Source organism: Dama dama, chromosome 1, assembly GCF_033118175.1.
Source record: "Dama dama isolate Ldn47 chromosome 1, ASM3311817v1, whole genome shotgun sequence".
Taxonomy (NCBI): Eukaryota; Metazoa; Chordata; class Mammalia; order Artiodactyla; family Cervidae; genus Dama; species Dama dama.
In genome coordinates, this window is record NC_083681.1 from 17,062,038 (window position 1) to 17,089,624 (window position 27,587).

Here is a 27,587-nt window from a genome sequence, read left to right on the forward strand (position 1 = left end):
AAAGAATCTGCCTGCTAATGCGGGAGACACAGGTTTGACCCTTGTGTCGGGAAGATCTCCTGGAGGAAAAAACGGCAACCCACTCCAGTATTCTTGCCTGGACAAGAATCCCATGGACAGAGGAGCCTGATGGGCTACAGTCCACGGTTACAAACAGTTGGACACAGCTGAGCAACTGAGCATGCACGCATGCAAAAGTGTTCAAAGGGGCACAGATCAAAAACCGTGTATTCACAGATGATGCAACTTCACAGAAGATAGGAAAGCAACACAGGTATCATCAACTGATCAATGGATAAAGAAGATATGGTAGATACACGTGATGGAATACCACTCAGTCATATTAAAGAATGAAGGTTTGCCATTTGCAGCAACACAGATGGACTTGGAGGGCAATCTGGAACTGAAATAGGTCAGACCGAGAAAGACAAATACTGTTTGATATCACCAATATGTGGAATCTAAAAAATACAACAAACTAGTAAATGTGATATAAAAGAAGCAGACTCAGGCATACTGGGAACAAACTAGTGGTTACCAGTAGGGAGAAGGCAAGGAGGAGGGGCAGTGAAGGGGCAGGGGATTAAGATGAACAAACTATTAGCTATAAAATAGGCTACATGGATACACTGTAAGACATGGGGAATATAGCCAATATTTTATAGTAACTATGCTGCTGCTGCTGCTAAGTCACTTCAGTCATGTCTGACCTTGTGCGACCCTATGGACAACAGCCTACCAGGCTCCTCTGTCCACAGGATTCTCTAGGCAAGAATACTGGAGTGGGTTGCCATTTCCTTCACCAACAGTAACTATAGGAGGGCATAATCTTTAAAAATCATGCATCGCTCTATTGTAATCTGCAAAATAGTAATAATATTATCTATCAACTATACTTCAATTAAAAGAATAAATTTTTAAAAATCTTCTGGGCTCGATAATCACCTCGTTACCCCGTACTCTGGGGGTGGCTGGTACCTCAGGACGGCCACTTCTGTCCTCGCAGGCTGGGGCGCAGGGTACGGCTTGACCATCTCGTGGAGCAGCCCGGGGTGCTGGTCACTGTAGAACAGTCCATGCTCCTGGGTCTTGCTGACCGGGGACACCATCTGCTTGGCCTTGAAGGGGTACTCGGGTGGAGGCCCTCGGGGGTCCAGCATCTTGGCTGCAGGCTGGGCTGGGGAGGGTCCCCCTCCCGCCTTGAACGCCTTTCCGTTCCCGGGGCCGGGGAGGTGCTGCTTGGCGCCGTTCCTCTCCAGCGACAGCTGCATGATCCTCTCGCTGAGAGAGCGGACGTGGCCCTGCTTGAGTTCCTTCAGCGCCTCGTCCTTGTGCGCCTGTCCGCTGTTGGCACGGCTCACCGTCGGCCTGCCCTCAGTCCGGGCCTTCTGGCTGGCGCCCCCGGCCATGTAGTAGCCGTGCCCCACGGCTCCCGGTTGCTGCTGCTGCGGCGGCGGCGGCGGCTGCTGGCCCCGGAAGAACTGGGACTGCGCCTTGGCCTCCTCGTAGGTGGGCAGCTCCTCGTTGTTCTGCTGAGGCTGCGCGGACCGCACCTGCTTCTCCATCACCGTGTTGTCCACCTGGTGTTCCTGACCCTGCGGCTCCTGGCGTGCTGACTGGTAGACCATTGGTGGGTCTTCTTGAGCGAGGTTTTCCGTGGAAGAAAAGCTGTTGGTGGGGTGGGCTGGCCCTGCACTCCCTGTGGCCTGGTGCTGAATGGCCAGCAAGTTCATGTTCTCGGTCGGCGTGCCATAGCGCAGTTGCTCCTGGATCAGCCGCTGTAACACTGTTCCCGCTGCCGCATCTTCCGAACCTCTCATCTCCACCTCTGGGATCCTCGGGAAGTTCGGGGGGTGGAAGTTACAGAGAGGATCCTCAACTGGAAGATACACATGGGAAAAACGTGTCAGGCTGTTCCACGTATATTGTGAATAATGACCTTTCTAATGATAGAGGCATTTAAAGAGCTCCAATACCCCATCGCCCCCATGTACCCTGAAGTTTGTCCCAGGAGCATCTCTCCAGCTCCCACTTCCTCCCCTCACCTCCTGCTTCCTTCTAGACCTTGGTCAGGCCTTCAAGTTTTCCCTTTAAGCTCTCCACTGACCCCTTCTCTTCATCATATAAACAGTCTTTCCCATCTTAGAAGCAAACAAACAAAAATCAGAACAACAACAACAAAAAAAACGGGATCACCTTCTCACAGCCCAGTGTAAACCTCTAAGTGCCAGCCTGCATCTCTTCTCTCTTCTCTTCTAACTGTCCTCAGAAAGCAACCGACACTTGGTCTCCACTTTCCAAATGCCCCAGCCACGGCCCGCCCTTAGAGCTCAAGTTCCAGCAACATTCCAAGAACACAGAGTTCCCAAACATGCTAGCTCTCTCTGGCCTCCAGGTCTTTGTTCCCATTCATCCCCCTGCCTGGAAAGATGCATCTCACCACATCTTTCTTGGGAAATTCCTATATGTGCTTTGAGGGGTGGCTCCAAAGCTACTTTCTAAGTAAACCCCCTCCTGCTGCAGCCCAGCAGGCTTGAGCTCTCCTTCTCTAACGTCCAGGCTCTGTTGTTATACATCTCAAAGACTGATCATCACAGTTGTTGTTTAGTCACTAAGTTGTGTCAGATGGCACTTATTTATATACACAAGTCTTTGAACATCTTAAAGGCAAAGATCATGGCTCCTCATCTGGGTCTCCCTAGCATACAACTCTATGGTTTTTCCAGTAGTCATGTATGGATGTGAGAGCTGGACCACAAAGAAGGCTGAGCACTGAAGAATTGATGCTTTTGAACTGTGGTGTTGGAGAAGACTCCTGAGAGTCCCTTGGACAGCAAGGAGATCAGACCAGTTAATCCTAAAGGAGATCAACCCTGAATATTCAATGAAAAGGCTGATGCTGAAACTGAAGCTCCAATACTTTGGCCACCTGATGCGAAGAAGTAACTCACTGGAAAAGACCCTGATGCTGGGAAAGACTGAAGGCAGGAGGAGAAGGGGGCGACAGAGGATGAGATAGTTGGATGGTATCACTGACTCAATGGACATGCATTTGAGCAAACTCTGGGCAAGCAGTAATGGTTCTGTGTTTTTGTTTGTTTCTTTTTTTTTAATTAATTAATTAATTTATTTTACTTTACATCATTGTATTGGTTTTGCCATACATTGACTTGATTCTGTGGTTCTGTGTTTTTATATAAATGAAGAACACATCATTTCCCCCAAAACCGTCTCTCTTCCCCAACGTTGCCTTTTTTCTGATAAATGGCATCCTCATCATAAGAGTCATCCAGATAGAAAACACAGATACAATTTTGACCCTTGTGTTTCCTTTCTCCATTTTTTTTTTTTAAATTGTTGAATTGTGGAAGTACTTTATTCATTTATTTACCTATGTGTTTGGCCATACCGCATGGCATGTGGGATCTTAGTTCCCCAACCAGCAGTCAAATTCACGTCCCCTGCATTGGAAGCATGGAGTCGGAACCACTGGACTGCCAGGGAAATCCCCTTTGTGCCCTACAGTTAATCAAGTGCCAAGCTGGTTTTTCAGTCTACAGTAAAATAAGAAAAAATGAAGGTGGTGTGATACTCTTACAAGATATATAAATACACACATAATCAGCATATACATGTGTGTATACCTAGATACAAATAAACTGAGTCTACTGCCTTCTTTTAGCAGGGGCTGCTATCAAGGACTATATTCCTCTTACACTTTTTGGTATTAAAATATGCGAAAAGGTGACAGTAAATGACATTGAGTGTCTCTGTAGCAGCAAAGACTGCAGCCCCAGCTTCCACGCCCTCAACCATTCCCCAGGTTCCAGCTCCCCTAACCAGCTGCTGAATGTCCTCAACAGCCTAACATCTGGCCTTGTCTCTGGCCTTTTCTTTCAATCAACAGTGTATTTATTACCTGTCTTCTGCTACTAGAATTCTCTCGCACCAGGGGACAGACAGCCTTATCTGTTAAAATCATATACTCTGAACTCAGTGCCTAGAACACTACCATGATACACAAAAGGCATTCAGGAAAGAACTGTTGGGGGGCGGGAGATATATTAGAAGTTTGGGATTAACATATAAAACACTACTATATATGAAATCAGTAAACAACAAGGACCTACTGCATAGCACAGGGAACTATATTCGATATCTTGTAATAATCTATAATGGAAAAAAATCTGAAAAATAACTGACATAATACAGATATATAGATATACATATAACTGAATCATTTTGCTATACACTTGAAATTAACATAGCACTGTAAATTAACTATACTTCAATTTAAAAAATGGTTTAAAAAAAAAAGAGAAAGAAAGAATTGTTGAGTAAAGAACTCTACCGACTGGTTCCTGAAGCTCACCTCTGATCTACCCCTCGTGACCTCAGGCAATTACTTGGCTTCTCTGAACCTCTCTCTCCTCTGAGATCAGGCTTCACATCTACTTCACAGGATGGTATGTGGAGTAAATTCAAACTTACTGCTCATTTTCAGAGAAGGTGCACCATAACTGAGATATAAACCCGAAGTTCAACAACTTTGCAACAACAGACCACTAAAAGTCCACCCAAGATGAACTGCTGAATAACTGTACTAAGTGATACACAATCCTAGGAAAGCAATTAACAGCGTGAGTTGAGTTGAGCCATCACTCACTCCACAAATACCAACTGCCAACCTGTGATATTCAGGCATTCTGACAGGTGCTGGGTTAGGAGAGTAAAGAAGACAGTTCTTACCCTCAGGGCTTGATGAACAAGCAAATTCAAATAAAAAAGTCAACACTCTAAAACAAAATGGATAAAAATTCAAATAAAAACATATTTCCAAATGAAAATGATTTTTTTGGATGAATAATAAAGGGAATGGGGTCTCATTAGGCACAGAAACTACTGAATCTCCTTTTCATGTGCACATCTGGCAAGAACCTGAAGATCCTTCTTTAATGTGGTTTTGAAGATTCATTCCTTCATGGTGTAACCAATCTCTTAAACCCTTAAAAATAGGCAGGAAATATTTACAAAGGAAGTGGTTCCTTTCCAAATACAGTTTAGAATTTCTCTGAATTTCTGAATTACCTGCAAAAAGAGGTATAAATGAAAGCAGAGAAGAAAAAAGAAATTAAAGATTCTAGGAAAGAATACAAAAGAACATTTAGGAATTAGAGAAAAATTAGGCACTCAGTGGTATAATTCTGAAGTTCCTACATACTCAGGAACTCTCTCTGTTGAGTGAATCACATATTATAATAGTCTATTAACACCAGCAGTAAAGAATCCGCCTGCAATGCAGGAGCCGCAGGAGACAAAGGTTCGATCCCTGGGTCAGGAAGATCCCCTGGAGGAGGGCATGGCAACCCACTCCAGTATTCTTGCCTGAAGAATCTCATGGACAAAGGAGCCTGGTCAGCTACAGTCCATAGGGTTGCAAAGAATTGGACATTGCTGAAGCAACTTAGCATGCACGCACGCACAATGTTAAGCAAACATTAAAAATAAGGCACTGACCAATAAAGAAACAACCAGTATTCCAATATATTGCTTTTTAAAAAGAGGATAGAGAAAAAATTATTCAGAAGAGTGAAAAACATAAAATCATTCTGCTTTTCCAACATGAGTGCCAGTGAAAGAACTTACCAACTTTTTCTCTGATGCCACTGTTTGTCTCCACTGTCAAAGACGCTTCATGCCTCCCAGGATAGAGCTGAAAGTCTGGGAAAAAGTAGCTGGGGTCTTCCAGAATCTGGACGGGACTGCTGGGGCTGTAACAGGCCGGAGGGGGACCTGGGGCAGAGAGCAAAGTGCACCTCAGTGTCAACGAAGTCCTCCTCGCCATGTGACTCACACCAGCCATTCTCCCCCACGCCTTTCCACTGGCAGGGGCAGCCCTGTCTTTTTGACTCATAAAATTCCAAAGTAACTATTCAGAATCATCACAAGTCTGGCACCCACCACAAAGACCCGTGAGGTCATAATCATAATTTTCAAGACACACTGATCAAAGTCAGGGGCCCTTTCATACAACCCATTTCCAAAGACAGCGCCATGAGCACCCACACACATCAAGTCCCCTGTGGAGCTGGACAAGCCATCAGGTTCAGAGCAGTCAAAGGGAAGGGGGCGGGGAGGCCAGAAAGGGAAAACTAAAACGGAAAGAGCAGCTGTCTCTTGGAGCATCTCGCAGATGCAGAGAGGAGTGGTCATTTTGCCCGGCCACATGTTAGCAAGGGCTGGTCGCAGCCCAGCACAGCGCGATCGGCCCCACTCTGGGGGTTCTGGAGCCTCATGCAGCAGCGTGAGCCCGGGTCATGGGTTCTGGCCCTCTGCCCAGCACTGGCCTTTCGGATCCCACGTATCTGCCTCACAAACAAAGCTGGACATGCTTCCTGTTACAATTAAACGTGACACTGGGTTCAATCCTGCTGTCACTGAACATGAGGTACCACAACATGACACTGATACAGCACAAACAGCACTGAGGGAGCACTCAGTGTGGTTAGTGGGAGCACTCAGTGTGATGAGCGGGAGCACTCAGTGTGGGGGCAGGGGGAGTCCCAGCTCCACCCTCTCTGCACTGACTTCTCCCCATGGGCACCAAGTTGAAGGCTCTTTATGGCAAAGGTAATTTAGTCATGCTTTTTTTAAAAATCAAAATCCCTGCCTCCAAGATAATTCCATTAAGAAAAAATACTGTTTTTCAGTCACCATGTCAAATGGGTCATTCGAAATTTCTTGCCAGGATGGTTACCCATCCGTTTCCCATAAGGCCAAAGCAACTAATTATTCCGAGAGGTGGTAAGATGGAAATTTACTCATCCTCTTCCCGAGTTTCTCTCCCTCAACCCATGAAACAACATTTGGACGTGTGCTCACATGTAGCAAAAGGCTTTCCTGGTGGCTCAGTCGGTAAAGAGTCTGCCCACTACGCGGGAGACCTGGGTTTGATCCCTGGGTTGGGACGATCCCCTGGAGAAGGGAAAGGCTACTCACTCCAGTATCCTTGCCTGGAGAATTCCATGGACAGAGTGGGCTACAGTTTATGGGGTCACAAAGAGTCGGACACGACCAAGTGATTAGCTGTCTTTCTTTTCACATGTAGCATAAGCATGTCTGGACTACTGGGAAAAAGAGAAAAAAAGATTTCGACAACTAGAATATTTATCTTACAATGTTAAAATAAATAATGCAGTTGTGAGTTAGAGCGTAAGGTTGACTATAATCTGAGTATGAATGACATACTATATAAAGATCAGCCTAAAATGACAGGCCCAGCGCCTCTGACAGCATCCGTCAGCACTCTCTTTTTGGCCAACCCGCAGGGACTACCATGGAACGAAACTCAGTCCCTTCTGGGCCTCACCCTCTACATCTATAAGTCTCAAAGTCGAGAGTTAAAATTAGAAATCGTCAATGGCCTGGATCCAAAGGCAAATCCTAGGTTGGCTTCTAATTCAGACAGGTGGAAAATGTTGGTGGAAAGTTGGAGAGACGCACGGAGCAACCTTGGCCGCCCAAGAGGACCCCCTGGGGAGCTCTCCAATGCCAGCACCCTGGCCTCACCCAGACCTGGCAGTCAGCGGCCCAGGATAGGACCTGGGCACCTGCATTTCATAAAGCTCTTTGTATGATTCCGATACGCAGCCACAGGTGAGAAGCCCTAAGCCAGAAGGAGAACAATGTACCCGGATAAAGAAACGGGAAAGCACAAACACACCGGCTGCACCCGCGGCCCCTCCCCCACCAAATGAACATCGGGGCGCAGCTGAGGACCCACACGCTTCGGCCAAGAGGAGAAAGTGCGGCAGATACACACTACTGCATAAAAGATAGATACACAGCAACATGTTATATGCAAAATAGATACACAGTAGGTAAACTATACAGCACAAGGAGCGTATCCAATACCTTGTAATAATCTATAATGGAAAAGAATCTGGAAAAAAAAATATATATATATACACAAAACTGTATCACTTTACCGTACATCTGAAAATAACACAACATTGTTAAATCAATTACACTCCAATTCAATTCTTTTTTTTTTAAGTGTGGTATTCTCTTACAGCAGATCTGGGTCAGGAATGGCAATATGCCAGCAGATTACAACTCCAGGCCCTACTATCAAACTGTACTATCAAATTGACTACAAATTGTAAGTGATAACAGACAGCAAACTGCCAATAAAGTTGAGGCATACCTAAGAATATATATGCACATTGTATGGGTGTATAAAGGAGTGTGTAAGGGATGTGAGTAGGAATGGATACATGCTTTCAACATGGATGTCAGTTACCACGCGACCCAGCAATCCCACTCTGGGCATATACCCAGACAAAACTCTAATTCAAAAAGATACATGCACCCCGTGTTCACGGCAGCACTGTTCACAACAGCCAAGACCTGGGAACAACCTAAATGCCACAGACAGATGACCGGATAAAGAAGATGTGGTGCACGTAGACAATGGAATACTACTCATCCATCAAAAGAACAAAGCAATGCCATTTGCAGCCACATGGATGTAACTAGAGATTACCATTTTAAGTGAAGTTAAGTCAGACAAAGACAAACGTCACATGATATCAATTATGTGTGGAATCTATGAACAGAAACAAGGTCACAGACATAGAGAACAGGCTTGTGGCTGCAAGGCGGAGGGGGCTGGAGGAAGGGTGGGGTGGGAGGCTAGATTAGCAGATGCAAACTATTATATCCAGAATGGATAAACAAGGTCCTACTGCATAGCACAGGGAACTACATTCCATAGTGAATCATCATGGAAAAGAAGATTAAAAAAAGAATGCATGTGTATGTATAGCTATATGTACACATATACCTGAATCACTTTGCTGTAGAGCAGAAATTAAAACATTGTAAATCAACTATCCTTCAGTTAAAAACTTCTCTTAAAAGTAAATTAATTAATTGCGGGGGGAAAAAAGAACCCTGCACCAAGTCACCCCTATCACCATCAGACTGGTATAAATCGCTTTTCCGTACCTTATCCAATGGCCTGCCAAGAGCTCCAGGGCTCCAGGGCACAGAGCGCTGGGCAGAGGGCAGGACTGGATGGTGGGCGTGAGCACCGGGGGCATCAAAGACGTGCCCCCATCACCATTTCTCCTGCAGGCTTCACTATTAAGAACGAACGAATGCACTTCACACTCGTGCATGAACACACGCACCTATGGAGACAGAAGGACAGGATGCCCAATTCCTTACCGACAGTCATTTAAGACGCGGTAGCCTCCACACTGAGTCCTGCTCCCACTCTGCCCCCCTCAGAGGGGGAGAGAGAAGGCGGCCCAGCAGATGATCAGGACAGACCCTGCAGACAGACCAGGATCATCACTCCACTGAGCCCAGAGATCCCCCGGGGCGGGGCGGGGCGGGGCGGGGCAGGGGGTGGGTACTGCCACGCTTCACTTATGTTCCCGCACTGGGAAGACAAGGGAAAATGACAGTAACATGGATCACAGGCTCTGAACGAGTTTCCTGGGCCGTGCGGCAAAAATGAAAGAGAGACATCATCCCCAGGCCCACGTGCACGTAATCTTTCCCTTCCTGTTCAGTTCAGAATCTTCATTAGGAACTCTGGTCGCGTAATTTGCATCTGTTTTCCTATGTAAAAACACAGTGTCCATAATCTAACCAATAGGGTCAAGGGTCTCTGAAATCAGAAACTGGACGTCAGCATCCGTCATGAGCAGAAACGCAGTTTTCCCTGTTAGCACTTCTCCAGGCCTGGGAGCAGGAGCTGCAAGAAAGCAGAGGAGACGCCTGGACACCACCCCTTCCCGGCGAGTGCTGCAGGGCCTGGCTGGGGCCCAGGGCATACGGAACAGGGCAGTTTTCACGGGGGTCCATGAGACCTGGACCATAAAGAAGGCTGAGTGTGGAAGAACAGGGGCTTTTGAAGTCTCTTGAGAATCCCTTGGATTGCAGAGATCAAATCAGTCAATCCTAAAGGAAATCAACCCTGAATATTCATTGGAAGGACTGATGCTGAAGCTGAGCTCCAACACTTTGGCCAGCTGATGCAAAGAGCTCACTCATGGAAAAGATCCCGATGCTGGGAAAGATCGAGGGCAGGAGGCGAAGGGGACGAGAGGATGAGATGGTTAGACAGCATCACTGGCTCAATGGACATGAATGTGCACAAACTCCAGGAGATGGTGAAGGACAGGGAAGCCTAGCATGCTACAGTCCTTAGGGTCGCAAAGAGTTGGACACGACTGAGCGGCTAAACAACAACAGTGGCTGAGCAAGGATTCTGCTTCTGTGTAATCTTTACAAGGAGCTGCCTCTAGGGGTTTCAAAAAGTCAATCTTCACATACGGTTCTCTTGGCTCAGGAACCCGCAGTTACCTGCTTTCAAACCACACTTTCATCTAAGCACCACCAAGGACACAGCTTTGGTCTGCATGGGGAAAGTGGCAGGAACAACAGAAAAAAAGCTCAGGGTCTCCCTCTGGGCAGGGGGCCCCACCTGAAGGAAAACCAGACATCTGTTTGTGCTGCACTCCACAGACGGTGAATTCTGCAAGTCCAGTTTGAGGGTCCAACCTTTCTACCCTGATTGATGATGACCCATTTCACCCAGAATAGTTTCTTTCTCTTTGCAAAAACTATGTCATTTGTCAACAAGAAGAATCCTTTGCGTCTCTATGAGCGTGACTGCTTCTGGCTGGCTTCTAAAGCACTGAAAACTTCCTTCCCATTATGGCTCTACACTCAAACTTTCTTTGTAAATGTCCAGAGGCCTTTAGGCAATGCGACCCTGAACAAGGCTTTTTTCTGCCTCACTCCATAGTAGTGATAACAAAGGCCTCCTTGTTGAGGGGGAAATGAATCAAGGTAAAAAATGAAGTGAGTTTCCTGGCAGAAGCGAGAGACACAACAAGAGCCCTGATCACCTGCTCATCAGCTTCACCTTCACGGTTAACTAGTTTGTTCCCTAAGACCAGATCCAGGATCCACAAACAGACCAACGTCACAGGCTCGGGAGTCTCCTTCAGGTGTAGATAGCAGAGGACACACACAGCTGGGAATCACCCGTCCTTACTTAAACTGCACAGCCAGCTTGTCAATCCCCTGTACATAACCATTTTGGCTATAGCTTCAAGTTCAAACTCTGCTTGGTTTTCAAGGCCACTACACTCAGATCCTTCCTTCAGCTGTCACCAGTCTCGCTGGTCCCCTCGGCATTCCAGCATCCCATGAACATGCCACCCTCATTCTCCAAGGCCCCGTTTCACACTCCCTTCCCGAGGTCTTCTAAAGTTCACCCCAAGGCATCTACCTCTTCAGGTTCCCTCTAGAACACCTCCCCCTACAATGGCCTGCCTGCCCCCAACAGCCACGGCAATTATGACCGAAAGCACACAACTGAGAGCTTAAACTGCCCAGCAGCTTGCGGCAGTCATTTAATAAAGGCTGGTGCATCCAGCAATTCCACTCCTGGGCATATATGCAAGCAGAGCTGTGATTCAAAAAGAGACATGCACCCCAATGTTCATTACAGCATTCTGTACAATTGCCAAGAGATGGAAAAACCTAAATATCTATCCAGAGACAAATGGCTAAAGATGATGTGATATATATGTGTATATGGGGCTTCCCCGGTGGCACAGCAGTAAAGAATCTTCCTGCCATACAGGAGATGGAGTTCAACCCCTGGGCTGGGAAGATCCCCTGGAGGAGGGCATGGCAAACCACTCCAGTATTCTTGCCTGGAGAATCCCAGGGACAGAGGAGCCTGGCGGGCTACAGTCCATAGGAATGCAAAGAGTCGGACACAGCTGAAGTGACTGAGCATGCATGCATATATGTGTGTGTGTGTGTGTGTGTGTGTGTGTGTGTGTAAATAACGGAGTATTATTCAGTCGTTAAAAAGAATGAAATACTGCCACTTGCAGCAACATGGATGGACCTAATGATTATCATACTAATTAAGCAAGTAAGTCGGAAAGATAAACACCAAATGATATCAGTTATATATGGAATCTAAATACGACACAAATGAACATATCTACAAAACAAAAACAGACTCACAGATACACAGAACAGCCTTGTGGTTACCAAGTGTGGGGGAGAGATGGGGGAGGGAAGGACTGGGAGTTTTGGATTAACAGATGCAAATACAGGATGGATAAGCAAGATGCTACTGTATAACACACAGTGAACTACATTCAATATCCTGTGATAAAACCATAATGAAGAATATATATGTAGAATTGAGTCCCTTTGTCATAACTGCAGAAATTAAACACAATACTGCAAATCAACTATACTTCAATAAAATTTTAAAAATGCATATAGGCTGGGGCCAGTGTCCCGGAAAGCTTGGAGGTGGGCACCATCCAAGTCCTTGCTCCTTTCTGTAATGCGGCCTGCGTTCTCTCGCTGCCTCCTTGCTGACCGATGGAGAGACTTGGCATATCCTCTGGGATGCTGTCACTGCCAAGTTTAAAGAGGTCCTTTCAAAGTGGGTCTCTGAGAGCTCCCGACGATTCCCAGGCCCTCTCAGTGTCCTAAGAGGAGGAAGCACTCGCTGTCCCCTCTGTAGCTGGCAGTGATGTTCTGGGGTCTGCAGGCCAGGTTCCTCAAAGCCTTCACTCACTGAAAAAAAAAACCCCAAAAAACCTCCCAGGTGTCACTGCGCCCAAGTGCAAGACTTTCCGCCAGGTCCACGTAAGCCAAAACCACCTAATGCCTTCAAAAACAACTTTACCAATGAGATGAGAATAACCTCCTCTAACTTTATAACAGATTTTAACCACAGGCAACAGAACAATTCTGCGGCCTCCACCATCCTTTTCAAAGAGCTGAGGAATTTACTGAGTGGGCCAGCGTCCTCAGAGTCAAATGTAAGCAACCAAGCGTTCCGATCCTGGCAGGACTGGAGGTTTCCCGGGGGAGTCGAATACTCCACTCCAGGAGACAGATGCCCTAGAAACGAGGTCTTAGGAGGAATCTGGAGACCCCATGGCCAGTACCAGGAAAATAAGGGCGGATCTGTTCACAGGCCCTCATGTGAAGCCAAGCTCCCTCCCTGGGGTAGCCAAGTCACACTTTTGAACCTGAGGCCTGGGGGAAGACAGGTCCCAGCACCCCTGGCATGAACACCTGCACACATTGTAAAATAAAATGGGAACCTCCAACACTAAACTGAAGGCACATACCTGAAGAGGCCTTCCCACTTACTTTTCCCCAAGGAACCAGTATTTGAAACCCAAGGTGGGAGCGGGGAAGGCTTCCAAACTTCCCAGCCTCTACAGGGTATGGTCATCCTGGGCACTGAACTTGAATTGGAAGCCTTGGACCAATCCAGCCATCAAAAGGTACATGTACACTAAACACACCTATTTAATTTAGACTCTCTCAAGGTGGAATTTGTGATGAATAACTTTCTCTAAAGTTGTGTGAAGTATAGCTCTGTAATGCTTATTAAAAATATCTCTGAGATATTATCAGTGTGAACCAAAATGCGAATGTATGCCTAACCTTTAAAGTAACAGCTGAGTTCAACAAGGCACTGCGCTGGGAGCTATAAATAACAAAGAAATGAGTAAGACTGTCCTTGGCCTTAGGATATTATGATTTGGTTCTAGAGACAAGGTGCACACAGCGATCCAAATTTCACTGCAGAGTAAGTGCCCTGTTACAGGGACACAAAGTTTTGGAGACTCAGGAGTAACTCCTTCCTACCTGTTGATTGATGGAGGTGATTCGGAAGCTGAAATGACAGGGTTTTAGAAAGAGACTCCTAAGCTGAAGTGGAAAAAAGGAGGAGGCTGTTAATCCAATTCAGGGTGAGGAGAGGGTGCTGGTGAGCAAAGACGAGCCCAGAGAGGTAAAGGTAAGGCACAGGTACTAAGTGACCGAGGCGCCTGGTCACTTTAAGCGACAGGGAGTTCACTGGTGCCTGTGTACAGGTAAGGACGACGGCAAAGCTGCATCTACAGATCCAGGATCCAGCATTTAAGGGAGGTTTTCAAAATCCAATAGTTATCATATGATCCAGCAATCCCATCCCTTGGCATATATCTGGAAAATTCAAAAAGATACCCGCACCCCAATGTTCACCGCAGCACGACTTATAACAGCCAAGACACGGAGGCAACCTAAACGTCCATCAACAGGGGAATGGATAAAGAAGATGTGACACATACGTGCAATGGAATATTACTCACCCATGAAAAGAACAAAATAATGCCACTTGCAGCAACATGGGTGGACCTGGAGATTATTATACTAAATGAATTCAGAAAAAGAAAGGCAGATCCCAAATGGCATCACTTACATGTAGGATCTAAAACATGATGCAAATGAACAGAGAGACTCACAGACATGAAAACAAACTTATGGCTACCAATGGGGAAACAGGAGCAGGGGAGGAATAGATTAAGAGTTTTGGATTAGCAGATACACACTACTAAATATAAAACAGATAAACAACAAGATCCTACTGTCCAGGGAATTTTATTCAATATCCTTTAATAAGCCATAATTGAGGGACTTGGCTAGTGGTCCAGCAGCTAACACTCCATGCTACCAATGCAAGGGGCCAGGGTTCAATCCCTGGTCAGGAACTAGATCCCACATGCCCCAATTAAGAGTTTGCACGCCACAATGAAGATCCCACATGTGCAAATATGGCACAGCCAATTAAATAAATATTAAAAATAAACCATGATTGAAAAGAATATGATAAACAATATATATATGAGTGTGTGTATTTATAACTGAATCACATTGTTGTACACCAGAAGCTAACACAACATTGTAAATGAAGTGTACTTCAATAAAAATAAATAAATAAAAGCCCTAGCACATTATAAACACTACAGAAATGGAAAATAATTTAGAATTGCATGGTTCAGCTTTCAACTATTACCTATCATATTCCTGATAGTCAATCACCTCTAATGAAATACTAAATTAAATAGTATTGGAGAACTCTGAATTCACTGTGTAAGCCTTGGGGCTGAGTCTACCTCCTGTTACAGAAACCAAAAGGTCCCCACTCTGTTCTAGCAGTTAGAAGGACCTAGACCTAGCCAACTGATGTTCCAATCAAAGACTCAGAATCTCGAGGAAATGACACAAAAACAAAGGGCGTTGCCAAAGTGTCTATAGTAACAGAGCCCCAGGAGTTTAAGAGCAGCAGTGGTGTCTATGGTGACCGCCAGCATCACAAGACAAGTAGTCTAGCCCTGCCTGGGTTCCCAGTATATCTTCACCTAAAGATACCCTGCTCACTTTCTGAGCCTTTCCATTAATATGTGAGCTGCCCAAGGTAATTCCAATAAATTCTTCTATTGCTTAAGTTGGCCACCTGATGCAAAGAGCTGACATTAGCAAAGACCCTGATGCTGGGAAAGACTGAAGGCAGGAGAAGCGGACGACAGAGGGCGAGATGGTTGGATGGCATCACTGACTCAATGGACATGAGTTTGACCAAGCTCCGGGAGATGGTGAAGGACAGGGAAGCCTAGCATGCTGCAGTCCAAGGGGTTGTAAAGAGCTGGACACGACTGAGCAACAACAACAAATTGCTTAAGTTAGCCAAAGTTACTTTGTGCAGCTTACAATCAAGAACTTCTGATATACATATATCATATGATACCACTTATAGGTGGCATCTAAGAATATTATACAAATGAACTTATTTAAAAAACAGAAAAAGACTCACAGACATAGAAAACAAACTTACACTTACCAGAGGGGAAGGGGAAAAGGGATAAATTAAGAGTTTGGGATTAAAATATACACACTACTATATATAAAATAGATAAACAACAAAAGACCTACTATATAGCACATGGAACTATACTCAGTACCTTGTAATAATCTATAATGGAAGAGAATGTAAAGAAATAATATATTTATACTTATATGTATAACTGAATCACTTTGCTATATATCTGAAACTAACACATCGTAAATTAACTAAATTTCAATAAATTTTTTAAAAAGAACTTCCGATACCTACCTTATTAAAAAAATTAATTGTTCTGACACCTATTCTAAGAAAATAACACTGTTAATATCTAAAGTACTACATGATTTAGCACAATCTCATGTCTATTAACCCAAATATCTTTTGCACAAAACCTAGAGTAATACTTGCAGTTCCTCCAAAGTTTTCTCCATCTGGAGGGCCTTTCTCCCTATATGAGTTGAGTCAAGGAAACTATTAACTTCAGCACACACTTAACACTACAATATATACCCTGACTATCCGAATGTCTCTGGAAGTCCTCCTCTAGTGCCACTTCCTCCAGGAAATCATCTACCCCTCCTCTCCCAAATTTTTACATGCCACTCGCCTGTGTTCCCATCACAGTTCATGCACACTTATACCACAATATATTAAATTCCCTGTGTATTTAATTTTTTTAGTCCGTCCCCCTAATAACTTATAATTGCTTAACAGCAGGGGCCATGTCTTATTCACCTCTGTATCTCCAGTTTCTAGCAGGAATAAGACCACAGTAAGTGCTCAAACACATATTTATTGAATCAATGACTCATCCGCACACATTCACGATAAGTGAACGTAGCAGTCTCTAGCATATAATGGATACTCAATGAAAAAGGAAAAAAAAGGGAAAATGTTAGTCACTCAGTCGGGTCCAACTCTACAACCCCATGAACTATATATTATATAGCTTGGCAGGCTCCTCAGTCCATGAAATTCTCCAGGCAAGAATACTGGAGTAGGTAGCCATTCCCTTCTCCAGAGGATCTTCTTGACCCAGGGATCGAACCCAAGTGTCTTGTATTGCAGGCTGATTCTTTACCATCTGAGCCACCAGGGATACTCGATAACTATATATTAGTGGAATTAAGGTACATGTAAAAATAACCAATTACAAACATATTCTCAATTCTACAGAGCTTAACTCAAAGGTGAGTTGACTCTTTCAAACTACTAAGGAAACCAAGGCTTGGTAAAAGCTACTGGGGAAAAAAAAGACAGCCATCTAGTGCTAAAACAGGTTAATTTCAGGCATGTGCGCGTGCATGCTTAGTTGCTCAGTCATGTCCGACTCTGCACCTCCATGGACTGCAGCCCCGCCAGGCTCCTCTGTCCATGGGGATTCTCCAAGCAAGAATACTAGAGTGGGTTGCCATTTTCTTCTCCAGTGGCTCTTCCCGACCCAGGGATCGAACCTGCATCTCCAGCATCTCCCACATTGGCAGGTAGATTCTTAACCACTGGACCACAAGGGAAGTCCTAAATTTGGATTTTAATATCAAATTCAAATACTATGTAAATATCTTGACTCAAATGGCACATAATATTATAATTCATATTTCACATTGATGTATTTGCTGTTTAACTTACTTAAAACTAGAAGTATCTGGACTTAAGAGATTCTTTTCCTCTAGTGTTTTTTTAAAACCACTTTATTAAGGTGTTATTAACATGTGAAAGGCTATACATATTTAATGTATGCAACTCAATGAGTTTGGGGATAAGAATACACCATGAAATCATCACCACCATCAAGGTCATGGACATATCCATGACCTCCCAAAGTTTTCTCTCACCCTCTCTGTTGTTTGGTGAGAGAGTGATGTGTGCATGTGTATGTGGTAAGATCTTACATTAGACCCATTCCTCTTAGCAAATTTTCAATATGCAATACAGTACTGTCAGCTCTAGGCACCCTGCTGTATAACAGATCCATCTCTAGAACTGATTTACTTGGATCAGTTTCAATAAATAAGCCTTATATTAATTGAATGACTGAAATTTAAATCATCTTTAAACATACATATTTGCTTATCTCAGGACCACAAAGGGATTCCTTCAGGTACCCTGGCTCACATTTTGTTCCTGGTGAGGAAGAAAAATTATTACTAGCACGTAAGCTTCAAACGTGTTTCTATCACTATATGCAGACAGTAAGTACTTAATGTTTGGGGAGCAAAGGAAGACAAACAGGATGAAAAGCCTTAAAATAAACCCCAAGACAGAAAATAAATGCACAGTTGTGCTCCTCATAGCTCCCTCTCACCCACACTGTGGCGAGAAGGGCAGTCCAGTCACGCCTGGCCCTATTCCTTCAGCTTTCCGGCTCTTACACACGCATGTGGCTGCGGCTGAATGACACCCAGAGGCCTGCCAGGCGGCAGCGTCCCGTGGGGACTGGGACTCTCAAGAGGTAAGTACATCTCATCACACTCACCCAACTTCACAAATCAACATCGGCTCATGAATGAACTACACAATCTAAGCAACCAATATCCCCCCACCAAATTAAACATCCCTTTGGTAATAAGAATTTAACCATTCAACCAGGAGCTACCATTTATTGAGGACCTATTAAGTGCAAAAGACTCTTGAGTGTTCCTGAACTGCAAGATCAAACCAGTCAATCCTAAAGAAAATCAACCCTGAATATTCATTAGGACTGATGCTGAAGCTGAAGCTCCAATACTTTGGGCACCTGATGCAAAGAGCCCACTCACTAGAAAAGACCCTGATGCTGGAAAAGATTGAGGGCAGGAGGAGAAGGGGATGACAGAGGATGAGATGGTTGGATGGCATCATGGACTCAATGGACATGAGTTTGAGCAAACTCCGGGAGATAGTGAAGGACAGGGAAGCCTGGCGTGCTGCAGTCCACACGGTTGCACAGCTGGACACGACTGAACAACTGAACAACATTAAGTGAACGGGTGATATAAAGATTACTAAATTTAATTATCACAACCCTATTCCCATTTTGTAGACAAGGATACTAGGCTCACAGTGGTTAAGTCATGCCCAGGGTCACAAAACTAGCCAGCAGAACAGTCCCTCAGCCCCTGCAACAACAAAGTTCTTACTAAGCAATCCTGCCTTCCAAAGATCAGTCAATCATGCACACAATTTTTTAAATCAAATTATAGTTGAGGTACAATATTATATGTTACAAGTGTTCAATACAGTAATACACAATTTTATAGGTTATACTCCATTTTTAGTTACAATAAGATATTGGCTATGTAAGCTAAGTATATCCCTGGAGCTTATTTTAATCATAATAATCTGTACCTCTTAATCCTCTCCCCTACATTGACCTCCCCCCTGCTTCCCTCTCTTCCCACCGGTAACCACTGATCAGGTTTCTCTGTATCTGTAAGTCTGCTTCCTTTTTGTTATATTCACTAGTTTGGGGTATTTTTTAGGTTTCACATATAAGTGGTATCATATAAAGTATTTGCCTTTCTCTGTATGTGTTATTTCACTTTGCATGCCCCCCAAGACCATCCATGTTGGTGCAAATGACAAAATATCGCTCCTTTTTAAGGTTGAGTAGTATTCCCTTGTGTATATATATCACATCTTCCTTATCCATTCCTCTGCTGTTGGACACTTAGGTTGCTTCCACATCTCAGCAACTGTAAACAATGCTGCTATGAACACTAGGATGCATGTATCTTTTTGAATTAGTCTTCTTGGTTTTTTTTGGATATATACCCAGGACTGGGATTGTAATGTATACTTAATTCTTTTTTTTTAACTGAAGTCTAGTTAACTTACAGTGATTCAGGTACACAGCAAAGTGCACACTTGATTCTAAGTTCTCCTTTCCTGCCTAATTTCTTATGTCAATATTAGAGAAGTTGTAATGAAATGTCCTTGCTTGTGAACAATGGGAAAAGGCTCAGAGAAAGCTTCCTTCTCTGCATATATGCCTGCATAAATGCCCATATATACAGGCAGGTTTGTGCTATTTCTTATAAAAGCTCAGAGTTAAAGAGAGCAAGCTGCTGCCAACCACTGGAACACCAAGGCAGAGGATGAAGCCGCCTCTCCCACCTCTCCCATTTAGCCATCTATTATTTTCATGATAGTGTCTCCACTTTGACAATGAATTCCAAACCTGTGGTGCGTCAAAGTACTCAGGGACGTTTTTAAAATGTCACCTCCCAGTCCCCACGTCAGACCTGTAACATCAGGATCACCTCAGGTGTGGACCAGAAATAAATTTTGGAGAGCCACACTTCACAATTGATTTGAATGCAGAATCAGGGTTGTGAAGCTTGGACTTCTCTGTCATACAAGATCTTGTACAACACACGAACTGAAAAGTTGTGGTAAGCTGAAATTTTATAAATCAATCACATTTTAAGTCAAAACATGTTAGATTTATGAACCAAAATGATGATGAACAATTAAAAGTGACAACTTTTCCTAAAATTAGCCAACCAACTAATCTGCATTTACTCCTTTAAAGTGAAGAATTCTTTGCATAAATTTGTTACTTTTTAATATATTTATATTTGAAGTTGATAGTTTTGGTGCCCCGTTATTTCATCACTGCTAACCTGAATGACTGGTTAGCATAAGGGAATATGGCTATTTCAGTTACATCTAAAATATTGTTATAAAGATACAATAACAAAGCGATCATACAAAAAATACATCTAATTCAACATGATGAGAAAAAGCCTGGGAAACTGCCTACCATATTATACAATAAATATGTCTACCTCTGAAACTCGAAAATTACATGGCTAACTGTCACCAAGCCAAACATGACAAGCATCTATCTAATTACAGGGAAGGAAGGCATAGAAAGTAACATTATTGAGCACAAAACGGTACAAACATTACCTCAGATAATTCTCACATCCTTGAGAATTAGGTTTCATTACCTCCTTTTTACCTAAACAAAAACAGGAATGACACTCTGAGTCACAAAGCTCAGAGCCTTAAGGTTGACATGCAAACTCACCTTGGACGGTTCCAAAGTACATCACAGAATTTAAATGATATTTTAAAACACGTAGGTATTTGCGATAGCACCTGGATGTCTGACAACTCCTTTGAGTTACAAAAGATTACGGGTCTGTGATCTGGATTAGCAGCACCGTGCAGAATCACTCGCTAATTCACTCATCTTCCCTGTTGACTCAGTGGTACATAACCTGCCTGCCAATGCAGGAGATGCAGATTCAATCCCTGGGTCGGGAAGACCCCCTGAAGAAGGAAATGGCTACCCACTCCAGTATTCTTGCCTGGAAAATTCTATGGACAGAGGAGCCTGGCAGTCTGCAGTCCCTGGGATCACAAAGAGTCAGACACAACGTAGCGACTAAACAATGCATCTATACATTCCACAAAGATCTATGACGTTGAGTATCTGCCAGGGCAAAAGAGTGCCCAGGACGAGGCTTGAGACAAACATGCCACGCTTGTGAGAGAGACAGCTTTACAAAGTGGAGGACTGTCCACCGGTACAGAAACGAGATGACGCAAGCAGGTGGACGGCGGCGTGGGGCAGTGAGTGGGGGTCAGGTCCCCCATCCCTCTCAGGGCACACACCCTGGATCCACTGGGCCACACTTACCTCCTTCCTCTCTTTCACCTGCGTCTCTGGGATCACGGACAATGCCTTTCACAGAATCTGTCAAGAGCTACAGAGCTAGGTCCAGAAGAATGCACACACACTGAATTCATGGAGTTCACATACAATAACGCCAGTAGAAAAACCACAGTTTATTTTTTTAAGGTCTGTGACATTGCTTTTATTTCTGCTGTCCAATTTCCCTTAGTTCACATCTCATGGCTTATTTTTTTTAGCTTTTAACTTTGTATTGGAGCATAGCCAATTAACAATGCTGTGATAGTTTCAGGAGGACAGCAAAGGGACTCAGCCATACACATACATGTATCCGTTCTCCCCCAAACTCCCCTCCCATCCAGGCTGCCACAGAACATGCAGCAGAGTTCCCTGTGCTACATAGTAGACCCTTGTTGGCTACCCATTTTAAATATGCCGAGTGTACCTGTTGGTCCCAAACTCCCTAATTATCCCTTCCCCGCAACCTCACCCTCTGGTAACCATAAGTTCATTCTCTAAGTTCTGTGAGTCTATTTCTGTTTTGTAATAAGAACCCCCAATTTATACTAGAACAGAGGGAAACATGCTGCAAAATACAATTTCCTGGAGGCAAATGAACGACATGTCTTGCAAAGAGGGAAATGGAAGTAACCAAACACTATTGAAAATGTCCTACATGAAGGGCATTGAGTAACTCACACGAACTCATTTAGTCCTCCTAATAGCTCTATGAGGCTTATCCTCATTTCTCAAATAAGGAAACTAAGGCACAGAGAATAACTCGCTAGAAACTTACATAACTCAGTTCAGTTCAGTCGCTCAGTCGTGTCTGACTCTTTCCGACCCCATGAATCGCAGCACGCCAGGCCTCCCTGTCCATCACCACCTCCCGGAGTTTACTCAAACTCATGTCCATTGGGACGGTGATGCCATCCATCCATCTCATCCTCTGTCGCCCCCTTCTCCTGCCCCCAATCCCTCCCAGCATCAGGGTCTTTTCCAATGAGTCAACTCTTTGCATGAGGTGGCCAAAGTACTGGAGTTTCAGCTTCAGCATCAGTCCTTCCAATGAACACCCAGGACTGATCTCCTTTAGGATGGACTGGTTGGATCTCCTTGCAGGCCAAGGGACTCTCAAGAGTCTTCTCGAACACCACAGTTCAAAAGCATCAATTTTTTGGTGCTCAGCTTTCTTCACAGTCCATAGTAAATGGCAAAAAAGCCCAGCTGATCTGGCTCCAGAATCTATACTCTTTGCCACTCATAAAGGGAAAAAGTGCTCCCTTTTACACTTTTAAAAGTTACTGAGGACCCATAAGTTTTTGTTTCCAGAGGTCAAATCTACCCACATTTACTGCATTAGAAACTAAAACTGAAAAACATTAAAATTGATGTTAATAAAATACATGTCAACCATTTAAAAACAATAAACCCACTATAAGTTATACACTAGGAACACTCATTTCTAAAACAAAATGCAGTAAGAAGAATGGTATTGTTTTATAATTTTGCCAATTTCTTTAGTGTTTGGCTTAACAGACGACAGCTGGACTCTAACATTTGCTTCTGCTGTCAATCTACTGCTACACAATTTTTAGGCAAAGTAGATGAAGAAAATCTGGCCTCATTCAAATACACCGTTGGAAAAAGTATTTTAATACCCTTCTCTTATATTTGTGACTATTCTTTGAAACCAAAGAATAGTCAAATACCAAATAGTATCAAATACCAAAACACAAGAAGTGATAATTCTTTAAAGGTAGCTGCAATGTGCATTATAAAACCATATCACAGACATTTCTCCAAAGAAAACACAGAGATGGCCAAAAGGCACATGAAAAGATGCTCAACATCACTAATTATTAGAGAAAAGGAAATCAGAACAGCAATGAGGTATCACCTCACACCAATCAGAATGGCCATCATCAAAAAGTCTACAAATAATAAACGTCAGAGGTGTGCAGAAAAGGAAACCCTCCTCTACTGTTGGTGGGAAAGTAAACAGGTAAAGCCACTATGGAGACCAGTTTGGAGGTTCCTCAAAAACTAAAAATAGAGCTACCATATGATCCAGCAATCCCACTACTGGGCATATATGCAGAGAAAACCATACTTCAAAAAGATACACATACTCCAATGTTCACTGTAGAACTATTACAATAGCCAAGACATGCAAGCAACCTAAATGTTCATCCACAGATGAATGGATAAAGAAGATGTGTGTATATATATGTATACAATGAAATGTTGTGTGTGTTAATTGCTCAGTCGTGTCTGACTCTTTGCAACTGACCGTAGCCCGCCAGGTTCCTTGGTCCATAGAATTCTCCAGGCAAGAATACTGGAGTGGGTTGCCATTTCCTTCTCTAGGGACAACGGAATGTTACTCAGCCATAAAAAAAGAACGAAATAATGTTATCTGCAGCAACATCATGGACCTAGAGACTATCATACCAAGGTCAAGTAAGTCAGACAAAGATAAATATCATATGATATCACTTATATGCCCAATCTTAAAAAATGATACAAATGAACTTAGAAAAGATTGAAACAGACTCACAGACTTAGAAAACAAACTTATGGTTACCAAAGGGGAAAAGTGGAAGGGAGGGATAAACTAGGAATCTGGGGATAATAAATACACACTACTATATGTAAAACAGATAAATAACAAGGACCCACTGTATAGCAAAGGGAACTATACTCAGTATTTTATAACCTATACGGGAAAAGAATCTGAAAAAGAATAAACAGAACTGAATCACTTTGCTGTGTACCTGAAACTAACACAACACTGCAAATCAACTACATTTCAAAAAAAAAATAAGCTTTTTAAAAAGCCATTTCAGGTGAATGTTTCCTGGATATTTCTCTATATTCTGTTATGTCAAAACCTATCAGTCCACCTTTCACTTTGGAATTTTCTTTATCAATGCAGGATTTGCTAACATCATACATTGGTCATAGGAAAACAATGGTTCATTGAACAATGCAAAATCTTCCATACATGGAAATATTTCAAGTAAGCAATATCAACAAAATCACATTTGTTAATACACCACAGATCACAATCATCAGAAAAGTCACATATTGGGTAGCTGTCAAGCTCACGGTTGGCAAATGCAAGTTTTTCAAAATTCTAATTTGCATTTGAAAGCTTGAGTTTTACCAGCAGTAACAAATACTGTCCATTGATTTTCTTGATGTCTCCCTTTATTCACTTTTGAGAAAACAGCAGCTACCAAACACCTAACTCAGAATAACCATAGTTTGTCCATTGTTCTTTCAACTAAACCTGAGACAAGCTGCTAGTTACACTCAGGACTTGACTGCTTGTCCCACAAGGACACTTCTTCCCTTTGCAACAGAAGTACTTTATGTGTATTTCCCACTTGATCACACAACACTGAAAAGATGTGCTTGAGCCTGGAGACTTGATAGAACTGATCATTTGTACCCCTTTGACAAGAACATTCTTAAGTGAAATGGGCTTTCTGTATCATGTTGGTTAGAAGTGGTGGGGTTTCCAGTACAGTCGGAGGCCACTGCCTTGATTCATATCGATCTGCCTGCAGTTTTACCCACTGTTGCTTCTGTACCATCAGCACAAACATCAGTACAGTGGAAAAGACACACATCTAAGTAGTCTTATTATGAAGATAGTTATTAGGTCTCAGAAACCCCCCTGTGTTCCACACGACACCACTTTGAGAAACACTACTCTGTTCTATAACCTCTTCCAGGAAGAGATGTGAAACTTAAGGATAACTTTACAATGAAAATGGCTGCAAGCCAGTCATACCTGAAAATGAGGTACCTCCCTGCCCAGGCAAAGAAAGATGCCCACCGCACTCAGAAGCTGGTGAAACTTACAGAGAAGACACACACAGGCCCTTTGATGCAAAGCCCTGCTTGAACTCTATCAGATGGACGAATCCTGCTGATTAAAGGGAATGCATCTGAAGAGAGAGAGCAGCCTCTCTAGAAAACACCTGCACAGGAATGTATTTTCTTGCCCTTGAGGAATTCTTATAAAAAGAAACACAAATCAACAATGATATGTGATTGGCAAAAAGGCTCCGTGAGATTACTTTTAAGAGGTGGGGAGTAAAGAAATTGTAATAACTAGCCCAGCAGGAAGTCAGGCAACCCTTGGACAAAGGGAAGGATGTAAGAAATGATGACTGAAAGGAAAAGAGAACGGTGCTGTCAAGCCAAAAGACCAGAGTATTAGAAAGATTTAAAGAATAAAATGATGAAGGAGAAAATATCCACTAAATGGAAAGAAAGGATGTGCTACACTTTTCATTTTATTTTGGCAAATCTGCTTCTTAAACAATGTGTATTGATGCTTAAACAATGTGAGAATCCAGGCTCTGCCATATATTAAATTACCTGAACTGGAGCAAATGAGTTAACTTCTTGTTGGCCATTACATTGGTATTAATAATTGGGGATAACAGGACCTACTACATGGGGCTGTTATAAAGCTTCCCTGAGACAATGGCAAGGGCTACAAGCAGTTGTTCCAGCACAAAGTATATGTTCAATACATTTTGGCTCCTTTTATGAGAATGGGGAAATGGAACAAGAATCATGGCTGTTGGATGGACCTAGAGATCATCATACTAAGTGAAGAAAATTGGAAAGAGAAAGACAAATATCATATGATATCATTTACATGTGGAATGTAAAATATGACACAAATGAACTTATCTCAACTTAAATGAACTTCTCTATGTCAGATGTAGAGAACAGACTTGTAGTTGCCAAGGCGACCGGTGGAGGGATGGATTGGGAGTTTGGGATAAGTGGATGCAGACTAACATAAAAGGCAGAGCAATTTCTACCTTGTTTGCTGGGACACTCACAGCTGGAGCTCTGAGCCACCATGTAAGAATTCTGACTAGCTTGATACCGAGAGGAAAGGCCACTTGCAGGAGCTCCAGTCTGCAGACCTAACCTGAAGTGCACCCCAGCCCAGGAGCCAGGTTAATGAATGAAGGAGTCTCCAGATGACCCAATCCCAAGTCATCCAATCACCTCCGGCCTCTTCTCAGCACAGTGGACAGAAACAAGCCGTCTCTACTAGGCCCTGCCACAGTCCAGACCCATGGCATTGACTGTGCACCTTACTTCTATTATCATTACTTTATACAGCTGAAATAATTATCCAGCTCACCATACTGCAGAATCAGGGGGGAGTCCTGAGCTTGTTTCCCTGAAACTAGACAGTCCCATTTGGAGGCGACGGGAGACAGTGGCAGCCACTCCCCAGGGCTAGCCTCATCAACACAGATTCTCAGACATTAGATTCTCCAAAGGAACGGGCAACCTACATCCCTCACATGCGCAGTTCACAGTAGGGTTCCTGCTCCTCTGAGAATCTAATACCACAGCTGATTGACAGGAGGCGGAGCTCAAGAGGTAATGCAAACGACGGGAGCGCCTGTAAACACAGATGAAGCTTTGCTGGCTCACCCACCGCTCACCCAGTTCATAACAGGCCATGGACCACTATAGGTCCGTGGTCTGGGGGCTGGGGACCCCTGCCTTTAACAAACCTCCAACTTCTTACCCTCACAATCCCCACTGTCTTCAAGGTTTTGTGTAAACGGTACTGTGCTGCTGGTTACAGTACTTTCCCAGGTGCCTTCATCTAAGCCTACTGTGATTTCAGAAGACATTTTCTTTTCCTCTCTTAGTGAAAGAAACATTAGCTCACTTCTTTTTGCAGAAATTGGAGTGGAGTTAGGTGTGTCCTGCATGGAGTTTAATGCACGAACAGATGTCTACTGCATCCACAAGGTTCCATGATTCTGAAAAAGAACATTTCCTAGTCTCTGTTTCTATCCTTCCTCCTTCTGGATCCATCCCTCAAAGAAGACCCCAGAGAGGCCCTCTTGTCTGCCCTCACATCTTTTTCTTTGACAATTAATGTCTCATCCTTCAGTGTATAAGGAGATCTTGCAAATCAATATACAAAAGTTTCACATAAATAGAAAGTTCTCAGGAAAAGATACAAATACTTTATAAATGTATACAATGATGCTAAATGCCACTCATAATAAAGAAAAATTAAAAACATGTTTTTTTGTTTCTCGGATGGTAAAATTTGAACAAAACTGACTTGAGAATTTATGGGAAAAAAATAGAACCTCTGGAAGGTAACTTGGCAATATCCATTAAAATTCAAAATGTACTCATATATGGTTATCATTCTAGGAA

General features: G+C 43.5%; 1 protein-coding gene across 5 annotated transcripts in view; it reads right to left on the reverse strand.

Moving 5' to 3' along the window:
- AMOTL1 (angiomotin like 1) overlaps positions 1 to 27,587 on the reverse strand; it is a 149,761-nt gene that overhangs the window by 83,750 nt on the left and 38,424 nt on the right. For 4 of the 5 annotated variants that reach the window (XM_061143935.1, XM_061143902.1, XM_061143907.1 and 1 more), the window contains exons 2-3: positions 5,647 to 5,793; positions 946 to 1,879 (exon numbers count right to left, since the gene is read on the reverse strand). In XM_061143935.1, the coding sequence (XP_060999918.1) occupies positions 946 to 1,879; positions 5,647 to 5,793 (1,081 nt within the window). Of the gene's footprint in view, positions 1 to 945; positions 1,880 to 5,646; positions 5,794 to 6,999; positions 7,529 to 27,587 lie in introns of those variants that run through there. The other variant, XM_061143925.1, reaches the window with a different exon arrangement.